The sequence below is a fragment of the Aspergillus niger genome (genome assembly GCF_000002855.4).
Source record: "Aspergillus niger supercontig An11".
Classification (NCBI taxonomy): Eukaryota; Fungi; Ascomycota; class Eurotiomycetes; order Eurotiales; family Aspergillaceae; genus Aspergillus; species Aspergillus niger.
This window is the reverse complement of record NT_166526.1, coordinates 170,182-192,264: the sequence shown is the minus strand read 5'-3', so window position 1 is coordinate 192,264 and position 22,083 is coordinate 170,182. Positions and strand designations below refer to the sequence as shown.

The 22,083-nt window shown below is 49.7% G+C and overlaps 8 protein-coding genes across 8 annotated transcripts; 4 read left to right on the top strand and 4 right to left on the bottom strand.

Moving 5' to 3' along the window:
- Positions 1 to 1,334: 1,334 nt before the first annotated feature.
- On the top strand, positions 1,335 to 2,048 carry An11g00720 (uncharacterized protein; the record flags this gene model as incomplete). The annotated part of the gene is made up of 3 exons (XM_001394039.1): positions 1,335 to 1,716; positions 1,777 to 1,844; positions 1,905 to 2,048. The coding sequence occupies 3 exons, from the start codon at positions 1,335 to 1,337 to the stop codon at positions 2,046 to 2,048; spliced, it is 594 nt and encodes a 197-aa protein (XP_001394076.1).
- Positions 2,049 to 3,430: 1,382 nt separating this feature from the next.
- On the top strand, positions 3,431 to 4,162 carry An11g00710 (uncharacterized protein; the record flags this gene model as incomplete). The annotated part of the gene is made up of 3 exons (XM_001394038.1): positions 3,431 to 3,511; positions 3,572 to 3,710; positions 3,762 to 4,162. The coding sequence occupies 3 exons, from the start codon at positions 3,431 to 3,433 to the stop codon at positions 4,160 to 4,162; spliced, it is 621 nt and encodes a 206-aa protein (XP_001394075.1).
- An 848-nt stretch (positions 4,163 to 5,010) lies between these two features.
- On the bottom strand, positions 5,011 to 5,841 carry An11g00700 (uncharacterized protein; the record flags this gene model as incomplete). The annotated part of the gene is made up of 2 exons (XM_059750018.1): positions 5,011 to 5,237; positions 5,304 to 5,841. The coding sequence occupies 2 exons, from the start codon at positions 5,839 to 5,841 to the stop codon at positions 5,011 to 5,013; spliced, it is 765 nt and encodes a 254-aa protein (XP_059605450.1).
- Positions 5,842 to 6,739: 898 nt separating this feature from the next.
- On the bottom strand, positions 6,740 to 9,689 carry An11g00690 (uncharacterized protein; the record flags this gene model as incomplete). The annotated part of the gene is made up of 2 exons (XM_001394036.3): positions 6,740 to 9,193; positions 9,255 to 9,689. The coding sequence occupies 2 exons, from the start codon at positions 9,687 to 9,689 to the stop codon at positions 6,740 to 6,742; spliced, it is 2,889 nt and encodes a 962-aa protein (XP_001394073.1).
- Positions 9,690 to 10,704: 1,015 nt separating this feature from the next.
- Positions 10,705 to 13,610, top strand: An11g00680 (uncharacterized protein; the record flags this gene model as incomplete). Its single annotated transcript, XM_059750017.1, has 7 exons — positions 10,705 to 10,825; positions 10,890 to 11,586; positions 11,639 to 11,796; positions 11,854 to 12,217; positions 12,278 to 12,628; positions 12,699 to 13,345; positions 13,417 to 13,610. 7 exons carry the CDS (start codon positions 10,705 to 10,707, stop codon positions 13,608 to 13,610), a joined length of 2,532 nt encoding a protein of 843 aa, XP_059605449.1.
- Positions 13,611 to 15,246: 1,636 nt separating this feature from the next.
- On the top strand, positions 15,247 to 17,327 carry An11g00670 (uncharacterized protein; the record flags this gene model as incomplete). Its single annotated transcript, XM_001394034.1, has 4 exons — positions 15,247 to 15,387; positions 15,474 to 15,539; positions 15,590 to 15,867; positions 15,920 to 17,327. 4 exons carry the CDS (start codon positions 15,247 to 15,249, stop codon positions 17,325 to 17,327), a joined length of 1,893 nt encoding a protein of 630 aa, XP_001394071.1.
- Positions 17,328 to 17,697: 370 nt separating this feature from the next.
- Positions 17,698 to 20,803, bottom strand: An11g00660 (uncharacterized protein; the record flags this gene model as incomplete). The annotated part of the gene is made up of 7 exons (XM_059750016.1): positions 17,698 to 18,466; positions 18,512 to 18,774; positions 18,825 to 19,427; positions 19,486 to 19,847; positions 19,900 to 20,075; positions 20,132 to 20,365; positions 20,487 to 20,803. 7 exons carry the CDS (start codon positions 20,801 to 20,803, stop codon positions 17,698 to 17,700), a joined length of 2,724 nt encoding a protein of 907 aa, XP_059605448.1.
- Positions 20,804 to 21,142: 339 nt separating this feature from the next.
- An11g00650 (uncharacterized protein) lies at positions 21,143 to 22,080 on the bottom strand (the record flags this gene model as incomplete). Its single annotated transcript, XM_001394032.1, has 3 exons — positions 21,143 to 21,244; positions 21,295 to 21,918; positions 21,979 to 22,080. The coding sequence occupies 3 exons, from the start codon at positions 22,078 to 22,080 to the stop codon at positions 21,143 to 21,145; spliced, it is 828 nt and encodes a 275-aa protein (XP_001394069.1).
- Between the last annotated feature and the right edge of the window lie 3 nt (positions 22,081 to 22,083).

Below are 22,083 nucleotides of genomic sequence, written 5' to 3'. Positions count from 1 at the left end.
GATCCTTTTGCTCAGTACGGAGTATACAAGGAACTTACTAACTCCCCACTAACTCATCACCAATTCATGCCCCTTGTCATACCATCTTAGTATCACTACCTGCAGTGCATTCTGTCCTCGGAGACAGCTGATGACACATATCAACTTCTTTTAGAGTCATTCCACTAATGATTGGGCTCTCCACTAGGCAGAACATTTTAATTTATTGATCGTCATTCATTTATCAACAATTGGGGCTTGGATGATGATTATGCAGCGTGAAACGACGAAGCCATTCTGGGCGGCAAATCGATTGCATACAGCCTTGGTTGCCGCCTGGACGATTAATCATCCTTCTGTACAGCAAACGCACCCTGGATAGTACATTCCTAGCTAGCCGCTCCCGAATGTGTTCCATATGAGCTCTTATCAATCTGCTCACAGTAGACTCGATTAGATCAAATCTCAAGTCTCATGCATTCTCTGTTATATAGAGCTGGGTCGCTGCCCATGCGCTGATCCATACTTGGATGGATTCCACTTGGAGCTCCCCTGCAAAAAGCGGTCAATCGTGTGCCTCCCGCCCTGCAGGTCTGCTCTTATCAATGATGCCATGTGACTGACCCATACTGGCGATAAGCAGGTACCTACTTTTAAGTAGACTCTCCATTAGGGATTATCAATCACAGCCACGGAATTTCTATAGACCATGTTGAATAGTGACGAAGGCATGTTGTTGATATTATCAGCAGCCAAAACAAAGCAGGTAAAATCAGTAGTTTATCGATGTACTAGAATGGTAGATAAACGACAGATTACTGCATCATAGTGGCACGCGCAGTTTCACCTTTAAATGTGATCTTCTACAAGATATTCTCATCGAACCACCGAAGTGGATACTCCCTCAGAATCCGACCAAGGCCCTTGGTCAGCTGCAGGCCGGGAGGCTACTTCGTCCACGGACTTCAGGTACCACTATCTACCCCGCAATGTAAGCCTGCTGATTGGCCACGTGAGGAACATGCAGACAGGCTGACTAGCTGGATGGTTCTATATCCAGTCAAGTATATAATAAGTTAAATATTACTCCAGCATACCTTTAAGCAGGCATGAAAGACGAACTTGGGCTGGTGTTCCAGGGGTGATAGTACTGGATTGGGGTTGGTGGAAGTAAATCCGGTAGCGGCGGTTGCCATGTGCAACAAGCATGATGACATCGTCTCCCCCACACTCTCAACCAGGCCTGGCCCAGACGTAGTCCTGGATTTTCCTTCAGCCTGGACTCTTCTCATTAAACTGCTGCACATCATCTACATACCCTCTGATAGCGGACGCTATTTCATCAAAGTCACAAAATGCCTCCCTCTCGTCGCCGCGGTGGCAATACTGCCGCCACCCGTTCAAACCAGGCGACCTTATCGTTCGGCTCCAAGTCCAGAGTCACGAAGCCATCAGCAGCGCCATCTACACGCTCTCAGAAAGCCAAAGATCTCGACCTGATTGATACTACTCGATCGAGTACACCATCCGTTGAAGATGTGTCCGAAGCAGAACAGGCCTCTGTTACTCCCACGGAGCCTTCGCAACCCCATGTGGCAGAGCTTGCCGTAAGGAAGCAGGCTCAGACAGAGATTCAACAACCACGATCAGAAGAGGATGCTAAGGCGGAAAAGATTACCGAAAGGCAGCTGCAGCAGTACTGGAAGAAGGAAGAAGCAAAGAGACAAGGGCCCAGAGGTGAGTGACACGCCCCAGTCAGGCATCTCCTGTGACAAGTACGCTGATCATCTCCACTAGTTCACCAGGAGGGCCTCGAGCTACGAGAGAAGATTCTGCGCAACTTCGACCTCTCAAGCCAGTACGGGGTAGGTCTGACTCTATTCATATACCTCATGTTCTTTTGAGCTGACCTTATATTGGTGTAGCCTTGCATTGGAATTGCTCGACTGAAGCGGTGGAGACGTGCGCATATGCTGGGCCTCAATCCTCCCATTGAGGTGTTGGCCGTGTTGTTGAAACCGGACGATACCACTAAACAGAGAGCGTATATTGACGAGTTGATGTCTTGAGCATCGGCTTGGTGGGACCCTGCAATTATATATTTCTGTCCCATGGAACAACGGGGGATAGATTTGGGAGTATGGGTGTTTGTTGGACGGGCGTTTGGGAGAACTCTGCGCATACCCTTTGGATTACTATTGTTGAATGACCTACACTACTTTGATTGCCAACCTCCGTCTTCTCCCAGTCAACTCTCTTGATCTGCAGACACTGTGGAACACAAGTAGCCACTCAAACTACGCACAAACACGGAGGTAATATAATCAAGGTACATACGCAAGCCGTTGGACTACAGGCTGGGCGAAGTATATTTTTAGTGACTCCTAAACGCCACTCGAGCAACCTTTGATCCGCAGCAGCTGTGAAGTTGAACCTGACCACGCTGAGCACACGACAGGAGTGGCTGGTCGCACAGTATCTCACAAAGAGGGTGGATGCTTCCGCGTAAAGGACCCGAAGATGTCTAGGCTCCGAAGACGTTGCGCTTGAGCTCTTTTTACTCGGTTGGTCAGACAAAAAAGCCCCTTTCAGTGCTACCAAACCCTTGGTTTTCATATCACTGTCCTACGGGACGTTCACTGCAAGCTCCCCTCGACATGTCCAAGAAGCTCCTGCATTAGCCGATCTACGCTCAGAGAAGGAGGGGGCGCTATAACTGGACCTCAAGGCTGCTAGGGATTGCCTTTGATGCATTCGCATTGCACCAAATGACTGCATGATTCTGCAGTTCGTCTCCAAGCTCCATAGCTGACATCTGTCGCTGAATTTTGCGATTAGTCAAGTCTTCTCCCCCTTTTTTTGGTCGTACCCTGACAACAGACACCATTGAGATTACAACAGAATTTGATTTGGATGGTCCCAACATAGTATGACACCGACTGTCACCCGCTATGGACAGAAATCTGCGTGTCGCCACGAACTACGTGCAATCTTACCCGTCCTACGTCGCATTTTGCTCATTCGGCAATGATCTCCGTCTATATACACGTCCTTTCATGAACAACCCAGCGCATAGTTCAAGAAAGGGATGGATCAAACTTGTAAGACATATGGTTGATTGGACGTGCGCATTGGAAGATGGTCTTTGCCCGATCACTCCAAACGGCCGGAGGTTCCTACATGGGTTGTGCATCGCCCACCCCATGTCCATAATTCTGAAATGAAAACGGGGCAATCCGATATGCCTCAATGGGAACATTATATGCATGTGATACCGGCTTCAATGTTCCGTGAAACGGTGGCACAAGCTTATAAGAAGTAAGGCCCTCCGCTCATAAGTCTTCTCTGACCACTTGTCTGGCAACTATCGTTCGTCGCTCCTCAGGCTACGCTTAAGTTCTTCTCAACGCAATCTACAACTTCAAATAATAGAAAGCCAAGTTCCTCAACAATGCAGCTATTTAACGCACTTTTTGTTCTGCTCGCTAGCACCCTTGCTACTGCACAGCTCCCAAATATCCCTTCATGCTCTGTAAGCTTTAACGTCCAGCTGATGGGATTAACCTGACTGACATTACAACTTGTCTCTTAGATAAACTGCTTCATCAGTGCATTCGAGCGTGATGGATGTTCACAGTTGACAGACTTTGCTTGCCATTGCCAGAAGCCTGATCTGCCTACCACCATATCTCCCTGCGTCCAAAGATCATGCAACGTTGCCGACCAGTCTGGTATAAGCCAACCCATTCCCTACGGACTGGACGGGACTAATAATTCGCCAGCCGTATCTAGTGAAGTTGTCCGACAATGTTCCATCGCGGGCCATCCCATCTCTATCCCACCGGTGGGCGGTGGTCTTGAGACTACGACCTTGTCCATGCCTAGGACCTCCACCACGGATTCCGGCGCTGTCTCCTCCAGCGCTGCATCAGCGACCCTCCCGACGGTATCCTCCTCTGGTGCCGCATCATCGTCTAAGGTGTCGCATTCCTCGTCCGCATCTACTTCAGCTTCGGCATCTAGCTCCCACGCTCCTTCAACTCCAGGCTCACACAGTCAGTCCGGTCATGGATCGTCCACGCCATCTCCATCCTCTCCTCTTTCAACTGGCTCTGCATCTACTGTCAAGGCGGGTGTAGCTGGGGCTATAGTCATTGCTGCAGCTGCAGTGTGCGTGCTATAGACAAACCTACGGTGTAGCAAGGCAGACTATTGGAACCTTCTGAGGAGTATGAGAAGTGTATAGCATGTCTCTCCTTCTGCTATGTTCGCTACCGGTGATCTCTTTTGGGTACTTTTCGGCTGTTATTCTTATTTTGATTCTACTGGGTACACGGCCATGTGGACTACTACTGAACTCCGTCCATGCCTCTACATGGTTTTAATATCACTGATTTCCTGTGCAAGAAAAAGCTCTCAATTGACCCTAAACGTTATTGCTTATAATGCATAATCCAGTATCCCTTTTTCTTAATTCGTACTTCCTAAGCCAGCAAAGTTAGCAGTGCAATGGAACGTGCAGGCTATCACTCTGACCCAGCCAGGTCCGGAACACAACTACGAACCACATCCAATTGAATGCACACCGACTGCACCAAGTACTCACACGTAAATGAGCCCGGCAACACTCAATACGAGAAGAAACCTCCAAAGATGACAACATTAACTGCATGAAACTCGTAAACGACGGTAAACGACCATACAGTAGCTCCAACCCGAGCATACATAAACGAGCAGATCCCCCCGAGCTCCTGTCATCCTTTCTTCTTTCTCTCCCAACCAACCGAGACCTGCTAAACAACACAACTCCATCAACTCCATAAGAATATAGCAGACCTCTGAGACTCCTTCTTTCTTTCGATCCTTAACTCCCTTTACTCCACGCTCAAGACCCAACAGGAAAGAAAACTTCAACGCCAGACAAGAGACAACTTTTCACGAGACGCGAAACTCGCTGTCAGTCAGCTACCACTCTCCCCAATCGGGACTGGGGAGGTGGTAGCTGACTGACAGGGCGAGACCTTCAGTCAGTCACTCCTGAACGAACGACGAAGTTGAATGCCCATGACCCTCCTCCTGTTCGACAGCATCGTCATGGCCGTCGCAGACAACGTTCTCCCAGAAGGCTTGGATGGCCTCATAGTCACAGTCGTCGTCCAGGCTAGTTGAAGTGTCGGCGTCGTATCCAGGGTCGCAGGGGTCATTAGCTGCTATATCCTGGTCGATGTCGTTGTTGTTGCTTTCGCTGTTCGTGAGTGCTTCATTACCCCATTAGCATCATGGTTTATCACTAACTGAACGCCCACTACTTCTAGGAAACGTACTCTGATCCACATGGTCGACATTACCCTCGTCACAATCGGTGCCCGACACAGAGGAGATCTCAGTCTCAGCCATAGCTGTTGCGAGATCCTCCATAGTTGTCTGATCGTACCCAGTCACCTGGGCACTCTGGTCACCCAGCCCCTGGACATGATCCTGATCCTGAGCGGGAGCAGCCTGATTGACCGGCAAAGCCGGGGAAACCGGAGACGACACAGGAGCCGCAGTCGAGACAGGGACAGGCCACATCAGAAGGACGATACCGTCGTCAGGTTCACCATCAGTAGCATTGGGATGAGCGAGCTGCAGGATGAATTCTCTCGACGAGTTGGAAAGAATGGACGATGCAGTCGACATCGAGCTGACGGCACTTTGCGGAGGAGACGACGACTCTGGAGACGGGACCTCAGTACCGGCGCTGGCGCGGGCGGTAGTAGTAGGTGCGATGATGGTTGTGTCGATCTTCAGGGCCGGTCTATTGGGCTTGTTATGGTTGTCATTATTTTCTCTGTCATGAGGATGATCAGACGACGAAGCCATGGTTGCTGCGATTCTCTCGTCAGGTTTCTGATTATCCTCTTCCTTTTTCTTTGATGTCTCTCTTACTATTGTATCCCAGCTCCCAGCGGCAGCGATCTTGCCTGTGGATTTTGCTTGTGGTACATGGTCAGTTTTCTATGTTTTTTTTTCTCCTCTTCACTGAGCGAGAAGGAACTCCCGGAATGACTGCTGTCATCACTTACTGGATTCGAGATGATTAGTCGTTCTGTTCTGTCGATAGCGAAAATCGTATCTTTGAACTTCTGTTGTGAGAACGCGTATGGTGTGATAACGCCGAGAGAACGAAGAGTCCGTAATGGAAGATGTGTTGTTGTGAGCAAGTATACATTACGCGGTCGATGTATGTATGGATCTGGGCAGGACGAGGGCCAGTGAATGCGAGTTTTCAAGCTGAGCCAGCATCTTTGTGTGTTAGAGTGTGAGACTGGTATTGAATGTGAGTGGGCATTCGCTTGCTGTTTCGTTGTTGGGTGAGTGGGTTCACAGTTGTGTTAATGTAGAAAGAGTACGTAGATGTGCTGGTTTCTTCGTTCCGGCTTGATTGGGTTTTTAGGGGAGAGGTGTTGATGAGTGGGGTTGATCTAAGTTGGCTATACTGAATGATTATATGATGATATATGTTTTTGGTTTATTAATGTTGTCTCTAGTAGTTTGTGATGAGTTGACCGCTCAGGAATGGTACAGGTAGTGTGTTGATGGAGATTGCTACTATATCCGCGCTGCAATATATTATTTATCCTAGATGCTAAAATGTACATGTTCCACTCTATCTATCGCTTTGCATTCAGATTACGCTAATGTTGCTAAATGAAGACCTCGTTATGTCAAGCATGAGGAAGATGCTGAAAAGAGAAACAAGAGAAGATGTAAATGAGACTTATGGGACCCATAGCCGGACATAGCCTGCAACGTCCTGGCGGCATGTCACACAATTTCCAAAGTTATTCATCGCAAGACTGACACGGCAATCTTCGCAAATACAGAGACACCGACATGGCCAGGTGATGATGGACCGTGGGTTGGTCTGGCAAATGACGCATGGCGGCCCGCTAGGACCAAGACCCGAGGCGCCCGATTCCCACGTCTGCTCGTCTGTGCTTCGAGCGGATGACATCTCGGCTCTTCGCGAAAGGATGAGGTTTTCGAGAAGCTCAGCTTCTTCCTCGGAGGTAGGCTTGCGCTTGCCGTTAGTAGATTCATATGTGGAAGGCCGTGCCAATCGTGAGCTTAGCAAAATTTGGGCTCGGTCGCGTTCAACGTGCTTCTGGAACTGCCGACGGGTCATTATCCGACCCTCACGGCCGGCAGCCAGGTGAGCAGACAATATGCGCGCTTCGTGCCTGCTTTCTTGATCGCGAGGATCCAGCAGTCGTGCCAAGGCGCCGATATCCACGAGCGGTTCATGAGCCGGAGTACTTTCTCGGGAGAAACGACCTGGAAAGGGGTCTTCTTGAGTGGGAGTGCGACGGCCGTCGGATTCGTACCCTTCCCACTCGGAGTCGGCCGTTGTCGACATCGATATGACGCTCGTGGTGTCTTCCCAATCACCAACAGACGGTGTATAGTCAGAGGTCTGGTCCTGATTGCCCCAGGAGCCTCCCACTTTCCACCAACCGTAGAGTTTCTCATCAAGCCGGCGTTCATCGGATTCCTCCCAGCCAGCGGCCTGATTCCTTTCTCTTTTCCGCATCTCTCTTTCTACATCGAATTCATGATCGTCAGGCAGCTCTAAAACTCCATCATCTGTCAAAATCCAAAAGTCTAGAGTATCCATGCGGTTGCCCTTTCTCTTCTTCTGCGAGTCCTTTGGTGACCCTACCGCGGATTTCAACCACTGTGGGCGGGCAGTTATGCCCATCCGGGAAAGAAGCTTGTCCAAACCGTAAGAAATCCACTTCAGGACGAGATAGAAGATGCCGCGGAAGAAGGCGAACCCATGGTAACATCGAACCACGCCCCTGAAGGTACCCACACCGCCTGCATCATTCTGCGGACGAACAGGCCTGGAGCCTGGCTTGGGCTTCTCGATCTTCTTTTCGCGCGAGTATCCGCTCTCCCATTCCACGGTTGACTCGGGAATATCGAAGTCTAACTCCCCATTCTCAGAGCACATATCCCCGGAAGGGTCACTGCGAAGGTTCCAAGATGACTGCTTGCGATGAGACTCTATTTCGGCCAGCCTGTCCTGTTCTAGCCAAGTCATCCTGCGCGCGGAAACCCGTCTTCCTTCATTCAGAAAGACGGCCTCGCTAGCAGCCGTTAAAGCCGTGTAACCGATCCTCAGCAGCGTGCTGTAGAAATCCTCGTGCCAGTTAAGACGAATATTCTGAATCTGGCTGGCGCCCTGCATATTCTCATGTGCTAGAGAGAATCTTTCTCGAAGTGACAAAGGACCCGAAGTCTGCGTAGGTAGCGAAAATGCTGTGATAATCAGGGCAAACGCGTATATAAAGACGCAGGCGATAATTCCTAGCAGGATTAGAAGGTGCGGAACGAACCCTACAATGCAGACAGTCGGAAATTTCAGAACGACATTGTCGCTTCCAACTGCCGAACTACCGAACAAGCCCCATGCCATAGCCGACATGAAGCAAAGGCCCCAGAAAGCGGTATTCACCAAGCGGTAACGACTTTGTCTGCCAATGACATCTAGAACGTTTGAGGTCAGACTGTTGCAACACGATATCATCGCGATCAGCAATAACTCGGGGGTGACATTCATTCGCTCTAGAGCTTGAGCTCGAGTCAGGATATGCAGGGTAGATTGCCCGCCCTCCCCAGCGATATCTTTAGAACTGCTTTGCTTGGACAACCCAAATATACCAAGACCAAGGGTTTGGCTGATCACAGATTCCGCCTCTGCAAATGCAAGCGAGTGTTCGAAAATAGACATGCCAGCTTCTGTGACGACTGCTCGTCCCTGCAAAGCGCAAGACACGGTCTCGACAAAGTGACTGAGGCAGAGGCGTATGAAAACCGGCCAGAGTAGTCGGAAAGAGCCATATGATATGTCCGAGGCATTTACAGGACGACCCATATGCACCGCACTGCAAGACTGCTCGTCTGTTTCCCAAGGCAAAAGGGTGGAGCTTAGGGAATGCAAAAAGCCACCGCCTCCAGAATGGTCGAATAGCAAGCGCTTCCCTGGCGTACCATAGCGTATCGTAGAGTATTCCGGGGATGTTTGACAACGGATAGACCGAAGAAGGGCGTAGATTTGAGTTATAAAGAGGACAATGGGAACAATCCGCAGAGCCAATCGCCTAGTCCAATCCAGATTAAGGTGTCTTCTAGTGGAAGCATATATGGTAATCCTGTTCAATATGAGAGCCTTGATAGGTTAGCCTGACCATTTTCACAACAACGACTAGCCGGGGCCAGTGGGTATTTACCACGGTAAAGCAGGTTAACGACCAACGGCTTGTCAGATACGAGAAGAAACCACTAAATTTCATGACTGCCTGGAGGATGTCGGAGAAATGGAGACTGGAGTCAGCCTGAGCAGCAGCATCAACAACGCCGTCTCTGACAGCCTCAGCCGCTGTCTGCGTTGCCAGTACTGCTTCAGGCTCCAGCCCCGTCCCAGGAGCTGCCCCCCAAAATCGTGTCGCCATATCTTGCAGCCCAACTAGCTTAGCGATCTGCTTAGGCACGGTAGAGAATGTAAAAGCCTCTGCCTGGTAGAGCCCACGAAATGGAAGCGACAGTAGTTCGCGCGACGACGAGGACAATGAGGAATGAGCGGCGATCGATGAAGTGGTGTTCAGGGACTGCGCAGCAGTTAATGAAGCAGTTGCGGCGGAAGCGGCCGAGGGCAGTATGGACATGGCTGATGCTCAGGGAACAGGAGCGATGCCTGAGCGATCTGGGTTGAGCCGGAAAGCGAATCTCTCAAAAGTAAGCATCCGTGGGATGGTGGGTACAAGGGTGTCGCGCAAATGCGAGGAGACGGAGAGGGGGCGATCGTAAACGGGGTGATCCGGTATCACTGGGAGAGAGCGAGCATGCCAAGAGGAGCTGGTGGCATATCCGAAATCATTTCCCCGGAGTGAGTTGGACAGCGAGTCCCTCATGCAACGAGGTGTATTGGGGATGGAGAGGCAGTAAGATACACAGTAGTTCGATTTAAAGTCGGTCTATCTTGGACCGTCATCAGTTCAACCCGCGTTCTCCAGTCCGTTCCCCGACATCCGCCGCTAACCATATCAGGCAATTGCCACGGAATTTGCACGTGCCATCCCGGCATCATCCCGCGGTTGCTTCCTTATGGTGGTTGTTTCTTCGTTCTCTGCATGAGATGCATTCAATACACCAATTTTATTGCAGCGGCGCGGATTATTCCTCGTGTCAATTTGTGGGATGGGTCTCTTTTTCCTGACCCTATCTAGCATAACTCCGAACAAAGGCCGTGTTCCCTGTTCTAGAAGGGAAAAAGAAGGCTATACCCACTTATTACCGCTGCTAGTATAGGTTGCTCAGCCCTTACTATATTGCTATGCCTCATGTACAGTAGATCCCAATTCTATTCTTTACTAGTGCCAATCACCGCCATAGCTATTCTTAAAAAAGATTTCAGCGCAGTTAAACTATCACGCCAAGTTGATAAATTTTGCCTGTAGTTCAAAGTTTTGGACCATCTAGTGTCACACTAGTCCACTTCCCGTAAGGAAAGCGAATACGAAGTACAGCATGGATTCCCAACCAGGGGTTGCACAAAGTTTATTGCCTGTCCCCCATCACCATATATATCTGACCCCCGGGAGCATGGTATGGAGCTTCTCTTCATAGTCTGCTTCCTTCTAATCGGGACTTGCTCTAGCCTTCTGGGTGTGGCGCTGAGATATGGAAAAAGATCCACGGCTGGGATATAGCGACCCTGGTTCGTCATCATATGACCAGGCACCGCCGCCGTATTCACCATACAATGATAGTGGACCTGTGGTCGAATCGGCCGATGTACAGGGTGAGCGGATCCTTTCCACGATTATGGGCATAACAGTTTGAAGAAGGGCTAATCATCAACAAAGCCAATGGCCGCGTCAATGTCGATTTAGATTCAAGCCTGGCAAGAACATTAGCCTCGATCATTGAGCTACAGCAAGAAGATCTGCAAAATCCACCTCCAAATTACTCTGAGGATCAGCTAATAAAAGACGAGCTGCTGCAATGTGACATTCAACTGAACATTGTGATACAAATTGTGGGCAGCAGAGGTGATGTGCAACCATTTATCGCCCTGGGGACCGAGCTACAAAAATTCGGTCATCGGGTCCGAATAGCCACACATGATGTTTTTTCTGATTTTGTCACTCAAGGTGGTCTTGAGTTCTATCCAATAGGAGGTGATCCCGCAGAGCTGATGGCATTTATGGTCAAGAACCCCGGGTTAATACCTCAAATCAGCAGCCTGCGCGCCGGGGAAGTTCAAAAGAAGAGGGCAATGGTGAATGAGATGCTTCATGGCTGCTGGAAGTCTTGCATCGAAGACGACCCTGTTACGAAGATCCCATTTACCGCAGATGCCATCATTGCAAATCCACCTAGCTTTGCCCATGTTCATTGTGCGCAGGCTTTGAGTATCCCAGTCCACCTCATGTTCACCATGCCTTGGACTAGTACCAAGGCCTTCCCCCACCCGCTTGCTAACCTGAGCTCTTCTGAAATGAACCCAAATGTAGCAAACTGGGTTTCTTATGGTGTTGTCGAGTGGCTTACATGGCAAGGGTGCGTGCAGTCACTTGACCGGTGAGAACTCATGGCTAACGTAATCGCATAGGCTTGGAGATGTGGTCAATCGATGGCGGGCATCCATCGATTTGGAACCGGTTCCCACCGCGGAAGGCCCCAGGCTGGCTGAAACGTTAAAGATTCCTTTTACTTATTGCTGGTCACCTGCCTTGATCCCGAGGCCGCGGGACTGGCCAGCTAATATTGGTAGGCACTCCCTGGATGAATGTTGCTACTGGACACAGTCGAAAACTAATTGACTAGATGTCTGTGGTTTCTTTTTCAGGGATCCACCATCCTACGAACCGCCACTCGAACTGAAGGAATTTCTAGAGTCGGGAACGACTCCCATATATATAGGCTTCGGCAGCATCGTGATCGATGACCCCCAGAAGTTGACAGAAATTATCTTAGAAGCGATCGCGAAAACTGGTGTACGTGCCATTATATCACGAGGCTGGAGCAAGCTAGGTGGTGTGCCCAGTTCCAATACCTATTACATTGATGATTGCCCTCATGAATGGCTTTTCAGGCACGTTGCTGCCGTGGTGCATCATGGAGGTGCTGGGACAACCGCGTGTGGTCTTGCTAACGGTCGACCGACTACTATTGTGCCCTTCTTTGGGGAGTAAGTACTAAATAGGAAAAGATACTACTACCTGGCAATTCCAATGCTAACCTATCGCAGTCAACCATTCTGGGGCAGTATGGTAGCAAGATCTGGTGCTGGGCCTAGGCCAATCCCGTATGCTTCGCTCAACGCAGAGAATCTGGCTGAAGCTATCGCTTTCTCGCTGAGGCCGACCACAGCAGAATCCGCTCGAGGCATTGCTTTAAAGATGCAACACGAGTCAGGAGTAGCAGCAGCTGTTCGATCCTTCCATCGTCATCTCCCACTGGACAGGATGCGTTGCTCCTTGATACCTAATCAACCTGCTATGTGGATTCACAAGCGGTCTAAGAAGAGCTTAAAGCTTTCGAAAGTTGCTGTTCAGTTATTGATTGACAACGGAAAGCTTAACGCAAAGGAGCTTCGGTGGTGAGTATCGTTTGCCACTTTTTCTCAAGCTTAAGAAGTTCCAGGTGTGCTGACTCGAGGTTCATGCTAGCAATACCATCAATCCGATACATATCGAAAACCGTCGTTGGGACCCTGTGACTGGCATTATATCTGCCTCCACAAGTACAGGATCTGCAATGCTCAAATCGACCGGAGAGATGCTATACAACCCATACAAGGAATACACATCCAGCCGTTCTCCAAAGCCACCAATATCACGAACTGCATCTGCACTTTCTACAACCACAACATCATCGTCTTCTAGATCCCTCGCAGATTTTCCCGAGACAAGTAGGCGGCCCTCTGACCGGATAGATACGGAGACTTCAATCAACAGTGGGCCCAACAATAACGCGTTATCAACGGCGGGGAATATGGTTGGAGCTTCTTTGAAGGGTTTTGGCAAGTTCACAGGAGCATACTTTAAAGGCGTGGTGGTAGACATTCCCTACGCTGCTGCTGAGGGTTTTCGACAGGTTCCTCGACTCTATGGAGAGGAACCGAAGCAGTATGGCACGGTTCGTGATTGGAAGTCTGGTGCTACTATGGGCGGCAAGAACTTTGTCGATGGCATGACAGATGGGTTCAAGGGGTTATTCACTCAGCCTATCAAAGGCGCGAGGGAAGAGGGGGCGCTGGGGGCCGTCAAAGGATTTGCAAAAGGAACCATTGGACTTGCGACTAAAGTTCCGTCGGGTAAGTACAATATTTCCCGAGCAAGATGCCCGCATTATAGAGTACGATCGCTAACTGGTATCCATGTATAGCTGGAATTGGGCTTGTCGCCTACCCTTTTCAAGGAATAGCGAAAACGATCGAAGCAGCCGTCAGGTCTAAGACAGGAAAAGCGATCCTTCTTGCCCGCCTCAGAGATGGGTACGCTATGACAGAGCGAGCCCACATGACTGAAGATGAACAACAATATCTCCTACGGAGGTTCCAGGCTCTGACGGATCCATGATATGCGATATCTCCTGGCATATAATCTGAATGTGAGCCGGTCCAATAGTGTTCGACTTGAGTGCACATTAAGCGCATTTGATCATTTAGCCGTTGTGTCGCTATGGTCAAATAAGGTCATGAACACTAGTATATACTGTGGTGGGGCTCTCGGAAGGATGGGATATATTTATCACAATATTATTAAACTGGACAACATGTACTTCAATAACTTGTCCCACTAATAATCGGTTGAACAATGTAAAGTATATATCACCAGATGAATTTCCAAAGAGCACATATTATTTCTCATGAAGCACGTCCAGCATAGGGTGCAAACTAAGAGGGAAAAGCGTCGTTGCATCGTGTCAGCATCTCCCATGCACTGACTCCTTTCTTCCTTCCTCTGAGCAATGCTATGAGATACGTACTTGAATTACACGTCCAGCAATAGACAGCCGTTGCTGTCATTAATATTGTCTGAGAAGACTGGGTGCTAGTATCAAAGACGGCTCAATGCAGCAATTGCGAAAGCTCAACGAGCGCGACAACTTCACATGATCTGGCCAGTATTGAACACTATGATTCCCAGCGTACATTTCTCATTGAAGTATATTCTCGCTGACTTTTTGATCGCGTTCCTACAGTACTGTTGCATCCCACAGGTTACCTTAACTGTGACCGCAATTCGATGCTGGTGGCTTGGTTCACACTATACCGAAGCGCTGGATAGTATGGTCTGATCTTGCTGTCAGAAGAATTCAGGAACAAATGCATCTCACCTATGATGCTTACGATGTTATACTCCAAGCTCATCTCTCCCTTCTCACTAGTGACATCACTACTCCACGAAAGATTTGGGGTCAACGAAAGGCTTAATGTGCTTGCCAGCTCAAGTCTACAGAAAGGCTGACACAGCATCTCGCTCGCGCTATCATATAAATGAGGGTGGCTTCTTACATATTGAACGTGTTCTTTGGCTAAGTGGTGATTGGGCAATGTGTCACTCGATGAATCCAGCAGTTACTGGATCCCGTCGGCTTTTCACATTTGCTAGTCAGGGTAGACTGGCAAAAGCATGCCTGTGTCTCTGCTCAGACCACGGGCTTGATGTAGAAGAATTGGGGTATATTGTCTTGCAGGAGATGGCAGAAGATAGCGTCCGATGCCAAACCAGGACGGGAAGGCGTCGCCGAGACAGTCACCAGATCCCTTATCACTATCCTCATTAGCGTGCAACCAATTCCGTGACAATCCGGCTTTCATCCGTTGCCCCTGCAGAACTAAATTGATTTTAATTTCTGCTCAGGTCTGCCACAAGCCTGCCCGCCAATCGCTAGCACGAGGGCCTCGGCATGCCCTCGCTGTCATGGAGTCCACGCTGCCCTATCTCCACCGACTATTTACCCACCATTCAATCATTGCGGAGCTCGGAAGAACGTGCAGAAAGGCGGAACGATTTTCGTCCGGCTTCCCTCTAGTGTCATATGGATGATCTATACTATGTGCGTTTGAACAGGTGATCAGGGGTACTGGCAGAGACACAACCATCATGAGGATGTGATCGTCCGACCTATATAAAGCGGGCAACAAACCCTTGGCTTTTGGGCTACTGAACAGCAACTCCGTCTGTTGCACTAATCTCGATATTAGGCTAAATGAGGATCTCCAAGTTATTGTGTTTTGGGGCCCTTTCCGGTGTTGCTCTCGCCTCTACCGGGAGTGGGATCGCCAAAAGGTCGACAGTCAGTGAGATTTTGACTGATATCGAAGATGCTGCCACCTGTGCGGCATGTGAGGTCTGTCTCTCCACTTGACACTTTGGTAGTAGCGCTCGATGCTCACCCTTCATACATCTCCATAGGCTCTGCTTGTTGTTTTACAGGCTCTTGCACACTTGGGTAACGATGACTTTGTGGATGTGATCACGGAAGTTTGCATTCTGGCTGGGGTATGCTTTTGAGTTCATAGCTCTGTTGACCAGGCTGAAAGTTTTCCCAGGTTGATGACGACGACGTCTGTGAGGGTGCAATTGCCCGTGAAGGTCCAATCTTGGCCCACGACTTGCGCTACATGGATGTTCCTTCGAAGACGGCGGTTCTCTTTTGTACCACCATTTTCGGCCTGTGCGATTATCCAGCAGTGGCCGAATATACCGTGGATTTTCCATCTGCCAAACCGGCGAATGCCTCGCGTCCGGCACCGAGCGGAGAGACTCCTCTGCAGATTGTCCACATCAGTGACATCCACGTCGATCTTTCGTACGAGACTGGCGCTAAGTATGCGATCTTCACCCAGATACCAGCGGACAGTAGCTGACCATTTTTCCAGCTACAATTGCACCAAGCCCATCTGCTGCCGTCCCTATACTTCCTCGGATGACCCAGGTGTGACGGACTATCCGGCAGGAGAGTATGGCAACCACAACTGCGATGCGCCCCTCACACTGGAAGAAAGCATGTACTCGGCTATCCAGGAGCTCGTCCCCAACGCCTCGTTCGTCATATTCACAGGCGATATCGTTGAAGGTGCCGTCTGGTTGGTCAACGAAACCGAAGTGACCAACGACCTGAACGACGCCTACAACTCCCGGATGGCCGACTACTTCGACCTTGTCTACGGTGTCACCGGTAACCACGATTGCGCCCCAGTGAACTCCTTCCCGCCAGCTGATATCGACACCACCATCTCCAGCCAGTGGGCCTACGACACCCTCTCCTCTGACTGGAGCCAATGGATCGGATCCACCGCCGCCAGCACGGCAGACGACTACGGCGCCTATTCAGTCAAATACTCCGGCGGAAACCTGCGCCTTATCTCCTTCAACACCAACTTCTACTACAAAGAGAATTTCTGGCTCTACGAGAACACCATGGAAAAGGACCCTAGCGGCCAGCTCGCCTGGCTCGTGGACGAGCTCTTCGCAGCCGAGTCTGCCGGCGAACGCGTCTGGTTAATGGGCCACATGCCCATGGGATCCAGCGACACCTTCCACGACGCCTCTAACTACTTCAACCAGATCATCCAGCGCTACGACGCCACCATCGCCGCCGTCTTCTACGGCCACACTCACAAAGACGAGTTTGAACTCGCCTACTCCAACTACACCGACCAGTCCGCAGACACCGCATCAATGATGTCCTACATCATGCCCGCCATGACCCCGACCTCTGGTAACCCTGCGTTCCGCGTCTACTCCGTCGACCCCGTCACTTTCGGAGTCCTCGATTTCACCGAGTACATCACCAACATGTCCAGCTCTACCTATCAGACAAAGCCAAGCTGGCAGAAATACTACTCCGCTAAGGAGACATACGGATCGCTGCTTGACCCGCCCGTTACTGACAGCGCCGCTGAATTGACCCCTGCTTTCTGGCACAATGTCACTGTTTTGTTTGAAAACGATGACTCCGTCTTCCAGGATTATTATGCCCGCAAGAGCCGAGGCTGGGATGTCTCTGAGTGTACGGGTGACTGTAAGACGGATGAGATCTGCCAGTTGCGTGCTGCTGAGTCACAGTATAATTGTGTGGAGATTACCCCTGGGATTAGCTTCAAAAAGCGCGATACTACTGCTAGTGAGTCGAGCTCGACTACCAAGGAGAGTACTTGTGGTGAGTCGGTGGTGGGCCAGATGTTTTCGAATTTTGGTGATGCTGTCGAAGCGCTGATTAAGGCTGCGGAGGCGAAGCTGGGTTCTGGATTCCTCAATACTACGGTCAACGCAACTGTTTCTTAGGTTGTTTGTGGGATAGGGGAGGGGCGGTGTTGGTAGGAGTCGTGGTGGGAAGTAGTTGTGTGTTACTAGTTGTGATGGTGTGAATCTAGGTGTTATTGAAGACAGTTATTTGAATCCCTTGTCAAATTTATAAAGTTTCCCTTTCTTTTTTCCCCTAGGACCTGTGAAACCGAATAACAACAATCCAGATTGATCATGAGCTAGTACATTAGTTAAGTACTGAAGGCACCAATTGGCAATTAAAACTCCAAAAGCCCCCAAGGTCCGTAACTTTGAACACCCCCAATATCTACTAATAATAGTCATCTCGTGAAGATTCCTTCAGCATAGTTTCATTTCTTTCATCAGCTTGGACCAGCGCGACAACCTTTCAACCAGTATTAGTGGTCGACGCTCCAGTCTCACCAGGCCCGTCGTTCAATTGCAGGCTGTGCAGTACCACTTTGAAGAGGCCCCAGGGATGGCATGGAACAATGATAATGTTCCTCGGGGTCGTATCAATTGTATACAATCCCCGACTCTGCAAAATCTGTCTAATGTTGACAAGATCCCAGAATATAAACTGCCACGTGCGCTTTAGGATGTAGTTCATTTTGAGGAGGGGCATTCCATCAAGAGGAACGAGGATCAATCCAGGGCATGATCCAATAATAGTTCTTCCCATCTCATTCATTACTTGCCATGCCATCGTGGCAGTACCAAGCAGTTTAGGGATATGTCCCGCCTGAAGGTCACTCAGGGTATCGTAAGCTTGCAATTCCGTCCGGTAGGAATGAGTCATGGCCTTTTGGGTATCATCTTCTCTTTGATTCAGGCTACGAACATTTGGGTCTTCTGGTGGCTGCCCATACGGCGTGACTGGCAATGGTCCATGTTGCCGGTATCCCGATTCAATAGCATAGCACCAGTTCGGGCAGCCGTGCCTCAATCGCATGCCTTTTGTAAAGCGTCTGTCGAACATTCTGATGTGCAGTGTTCCGCCTAGAGTGCCCAGAGGACCCTCGACTTGGACGGTCACCGCACACACTTTCCAAAAGGGTTCATGCACGTCCACGATTCGGCATATTAATAGCGTTGGCTGGGCTTGGAAGTAATCGACGGAATGTAATGCTATAATGTTGCCACGGAAGTAGGGAGTCCTTCGACGGTCATCATACTGTGCGTTTCATGGGGAAGTTACCTACCCTTCTCCATTGCCGGCGCCATATTGTGGAAACCATGGGCGTGAAGGGTCGTAAGGTACAGGTTCTCCAGGAAGGAGTAGTCTTCTCTGCTGCATTATAGGATTTATAAGAATGTGAGAATAGGGATGAGTAGAGTGACTAGGTCTGTGTAGAGAAGAAAAGGTGAAAGATTTGATTCTCTGAGAAAAGAAGTATTGAGTGAAAAGTATGACATTCTTCTGCTCTGATGAGGGAAGCTGCAACCCTGCTCTTTCTTTTGCAAACTATACACCTTTTAAATTCAAATCTTGGGGTGTTAACTAGTCATAAATACAGTAGCGACCCTTGCCAGTTCATCCAAGGATGCTTCGTCGGAAAGATCGAATAAAACCGACCTTCGCCGAGAGTGGCCACCATAGGCTTGGGCCACTTGTGCAACTGTCTCTCCCTCCGAGGAGGGTCCGTAGACTCGTGCCGTAAATCCATTCTCGATGTCGGCATCCACCACAGTAGGCCATGGTTTAATGCCATGGCAGAACTTAAAGAAGTCAATGGCGAATGCAGCTGCTAGTTCCTGCTGAGCGGGAGTCAAGTAATCCCGGAAATTCTGGAACAGATACGCGACATCTAATATGTGGCCAGCCTTGCCCTGCCAAGGTCCTTCCCAAGGATTTTCCTCGTTGAAGTAGTAGACGTTTGTGTGCCCTTCCCACCCACTCGTGTATGTCAGCGTTGGCGCCAGTATGAAGATATCATTAAGATAATTGAGAACCGCGGGGAAAGCCTCATCATCCGCAGTTTCGGCAGTCAAACCGTATCCTGCCAATATCCGTGTTGCTAGTTCTTGCTTGGTCGGAAAGACGGAGTGAACTGCCTTCGCAAGACGCCCTGCACATTCGTTCTTCAAATGTGGCATCAGGATAGCAAGAATGTTGCTCTAAGAAACGAATTGTGAGCTCGAACTATCTTGATAGTCGTTTTCTCCAACCACTTACATCATACTGGGCATCACCAATCAGTAAATCGCGACACCACTGCTTCCCCTTGGGGATATTGCTTGTCCGGTCGGCTACCTGTGCATATGTTACGGTAGACGGAACCATGTCTCCATCAACTGCGGGCGCAGTCAAAACAGATGGAGGAAGCTTAGCGAGCAAATCTTGGCCGGGTGTTTCCAAAAGGGCCTTGATTTTCTCGTCTGACGTAGCATTTTCCAGTCCAAGTGCCGAGATTGCCTGTCGATAGTTTTCCTCGTGCGCGTCGTATGGCAGAGCCTGGACAAAGAATCGAGAGCCACTCATCAGAATAGCGCGTTTGAACAGCGGTGTTTCGGAGTCGAGATGAAATGTGACAGAGGCTATACGTTTCAATTTTCCTTCCTTCTTGAGGAGAAACGAGAGAAAACTTACCTGCTCCAGCACTCATTCCAGCGACAGTGATGTTTTCGGAATCTCCTCCGAAGTCCACAATGTGCCTGCGTACCCATTCCAAAGCCACCCTCTGATCTCGAAGTCCATTGTTGGCTTTATACCCAGCTTTGCGCAGTTCATCGGAGGTCAAGAATCCATATGGTCCTAAACGATAGCTTGGACAAAGTCAGATAACCTGTGCATCATGCATGGCGACACTTTGCCCACTTACTTTATGGAGACCGCGACAATAGGGAGCTCATTGTCTATAGACAACTTTACGAAACGCTCATAGTCAAATTGGGGCCAGGAATTGGCCCCTATCATGAGGCCACCTCCATGGATGAAGACAAACACGGGAAGTTTTGAATGGGCAGGAGTGCCTGCAGGAGCAGCAATATTCAGGTTGAGACAGTCCACGTCTGACTGGGTGAGTTCCTTCTTGGGCAGGGTGTGTTGAATCGCGCTAAGTTCTAAGTCACAACCACCTAGAGGTGATATCGCAGTTGGCCTTCAGGGACTCTCGTTTAGTGTATAATCATATTCGAAGAAGAGAATCTGCTAATGTTCGCAATTGGATGCCTTACCCGTCTTTTAATGCATCGAGAACGCCTCCGTCGCGCCTTTCAACTAGTTCGGCATCTGCGAGTCTATTCTTCAAGGTGGCGTACTTGATTCCCAAGAACTGGGTAACACCATTCGTGGTTTTTCCGCGAATCTCACCGAGGTGTGTAGTAACCTGGATTATGTCTGACATGGTGTGATATGTAGACGACGAGAAAGAAAAGAGGTAGTTATGGAGAGGGAATGGCATTGATTTGACTTGATGGCAGCCCGGTTTTAAGGATATAGCTCCCCGCTCGGAAATCCCCCAGTGCGGATATGCGGGGATCTCCATGCTCATCTTGACTCTTTCTGGTATCACCTTGCCCGGCTCTGTTTGAAGATCGGTTCCAATCGCTGCAGCTGCTAAGCGAATTCAATCAGACCCATATAAATGTTGCGTAGCTTTTTCCGCGCGCAAGATAAGGCATGACCCAATCTCCATTACCTAACTGAGACTTCAATAGCAGCAATTTATACTCACAATTGTCCTGTCAATGGTTTGTAGATACTGTCGACTAAGAGATCCCATGTCAGGCATGAAATTACGACCAATTTATACGACGCTCAACTATCAAATCCCGAACTCCGCAATGCATCTTGGGAAGCAATTCTATCAGCAGATCAACCAACTGGAAGTTCATGACTGGAAGTTCATGCTATATCCACCCGTCTTCGGATCCTGCACAAAGTTGAAGTTATCGGTCGACAGCCCAAACGGCTTAAGGAATCCATTACCAAGCTATATCCCGTTAGCATGTCAATAAGTAACTTCGAAAAGCATCGACTTACATCCTTGAGCTTCCCCATCATCTCCCCCATCTCCTTCTCCCTCGCTTGACCGATCTTCGCAGGTAGCTCCCGAAGAGCCTTCTGCACAACACGCCTATCATCCGGCGGCAAATTATCCATCGCAGCCAGCTCCTTATAGTCCTCTTCCGCCCCTTGCAGGTTCCCCCAGCCGCCGAGCTGCATTTTCGCCCGCGCCCGACGCATAAGCGCCTTTGCGCGAATACGCAGCACATCCCGTTTCTTCTCATCCTGCTTTTGTAACCGCTTCAATTCTTCCTCGGCCTCGTCATCGTCACCCGTTATCTCGACCACGGCGTCTTCGCCACTCGACTCTTGCGGCTGCTTTCCCTTGGCACCCTCCGCATCGACTGCCCCTGTCGCAGGAGGAACCACCTTATCCAAGCGGTCTATACAGGCAGTCGCTGCGTCGACGGACGCTTTCCAATCTTCAAGTTTCAGATAACAAGCGGACATGTTGCTTCGCAGGACGGCGACTTCGTAGTCGAGGTAGTTGGGGCATGAGGCGAGGGCGCGGTCGTAGCACGAGATGGCTTGGTCATAGCAGGCTGCGGTAAATAATTTGTTGGCTTCGGCTTTAATGGTATGGGATTCTTCTAGGAGTCGCTAGTTTTCGTAGCCATATTAGTATGCTGCTGCTGGTGAGGGGCAAAGACGTAACCTCACCGTTTCTTCTTCAGCGGGGAAGCGCGCATCGTGAAACACGTCCTCTTCTTCACCGTCACTGTTAGCCGCAGTATCGGCTTTTTGTTTCGTATCGTTCGTCATCTT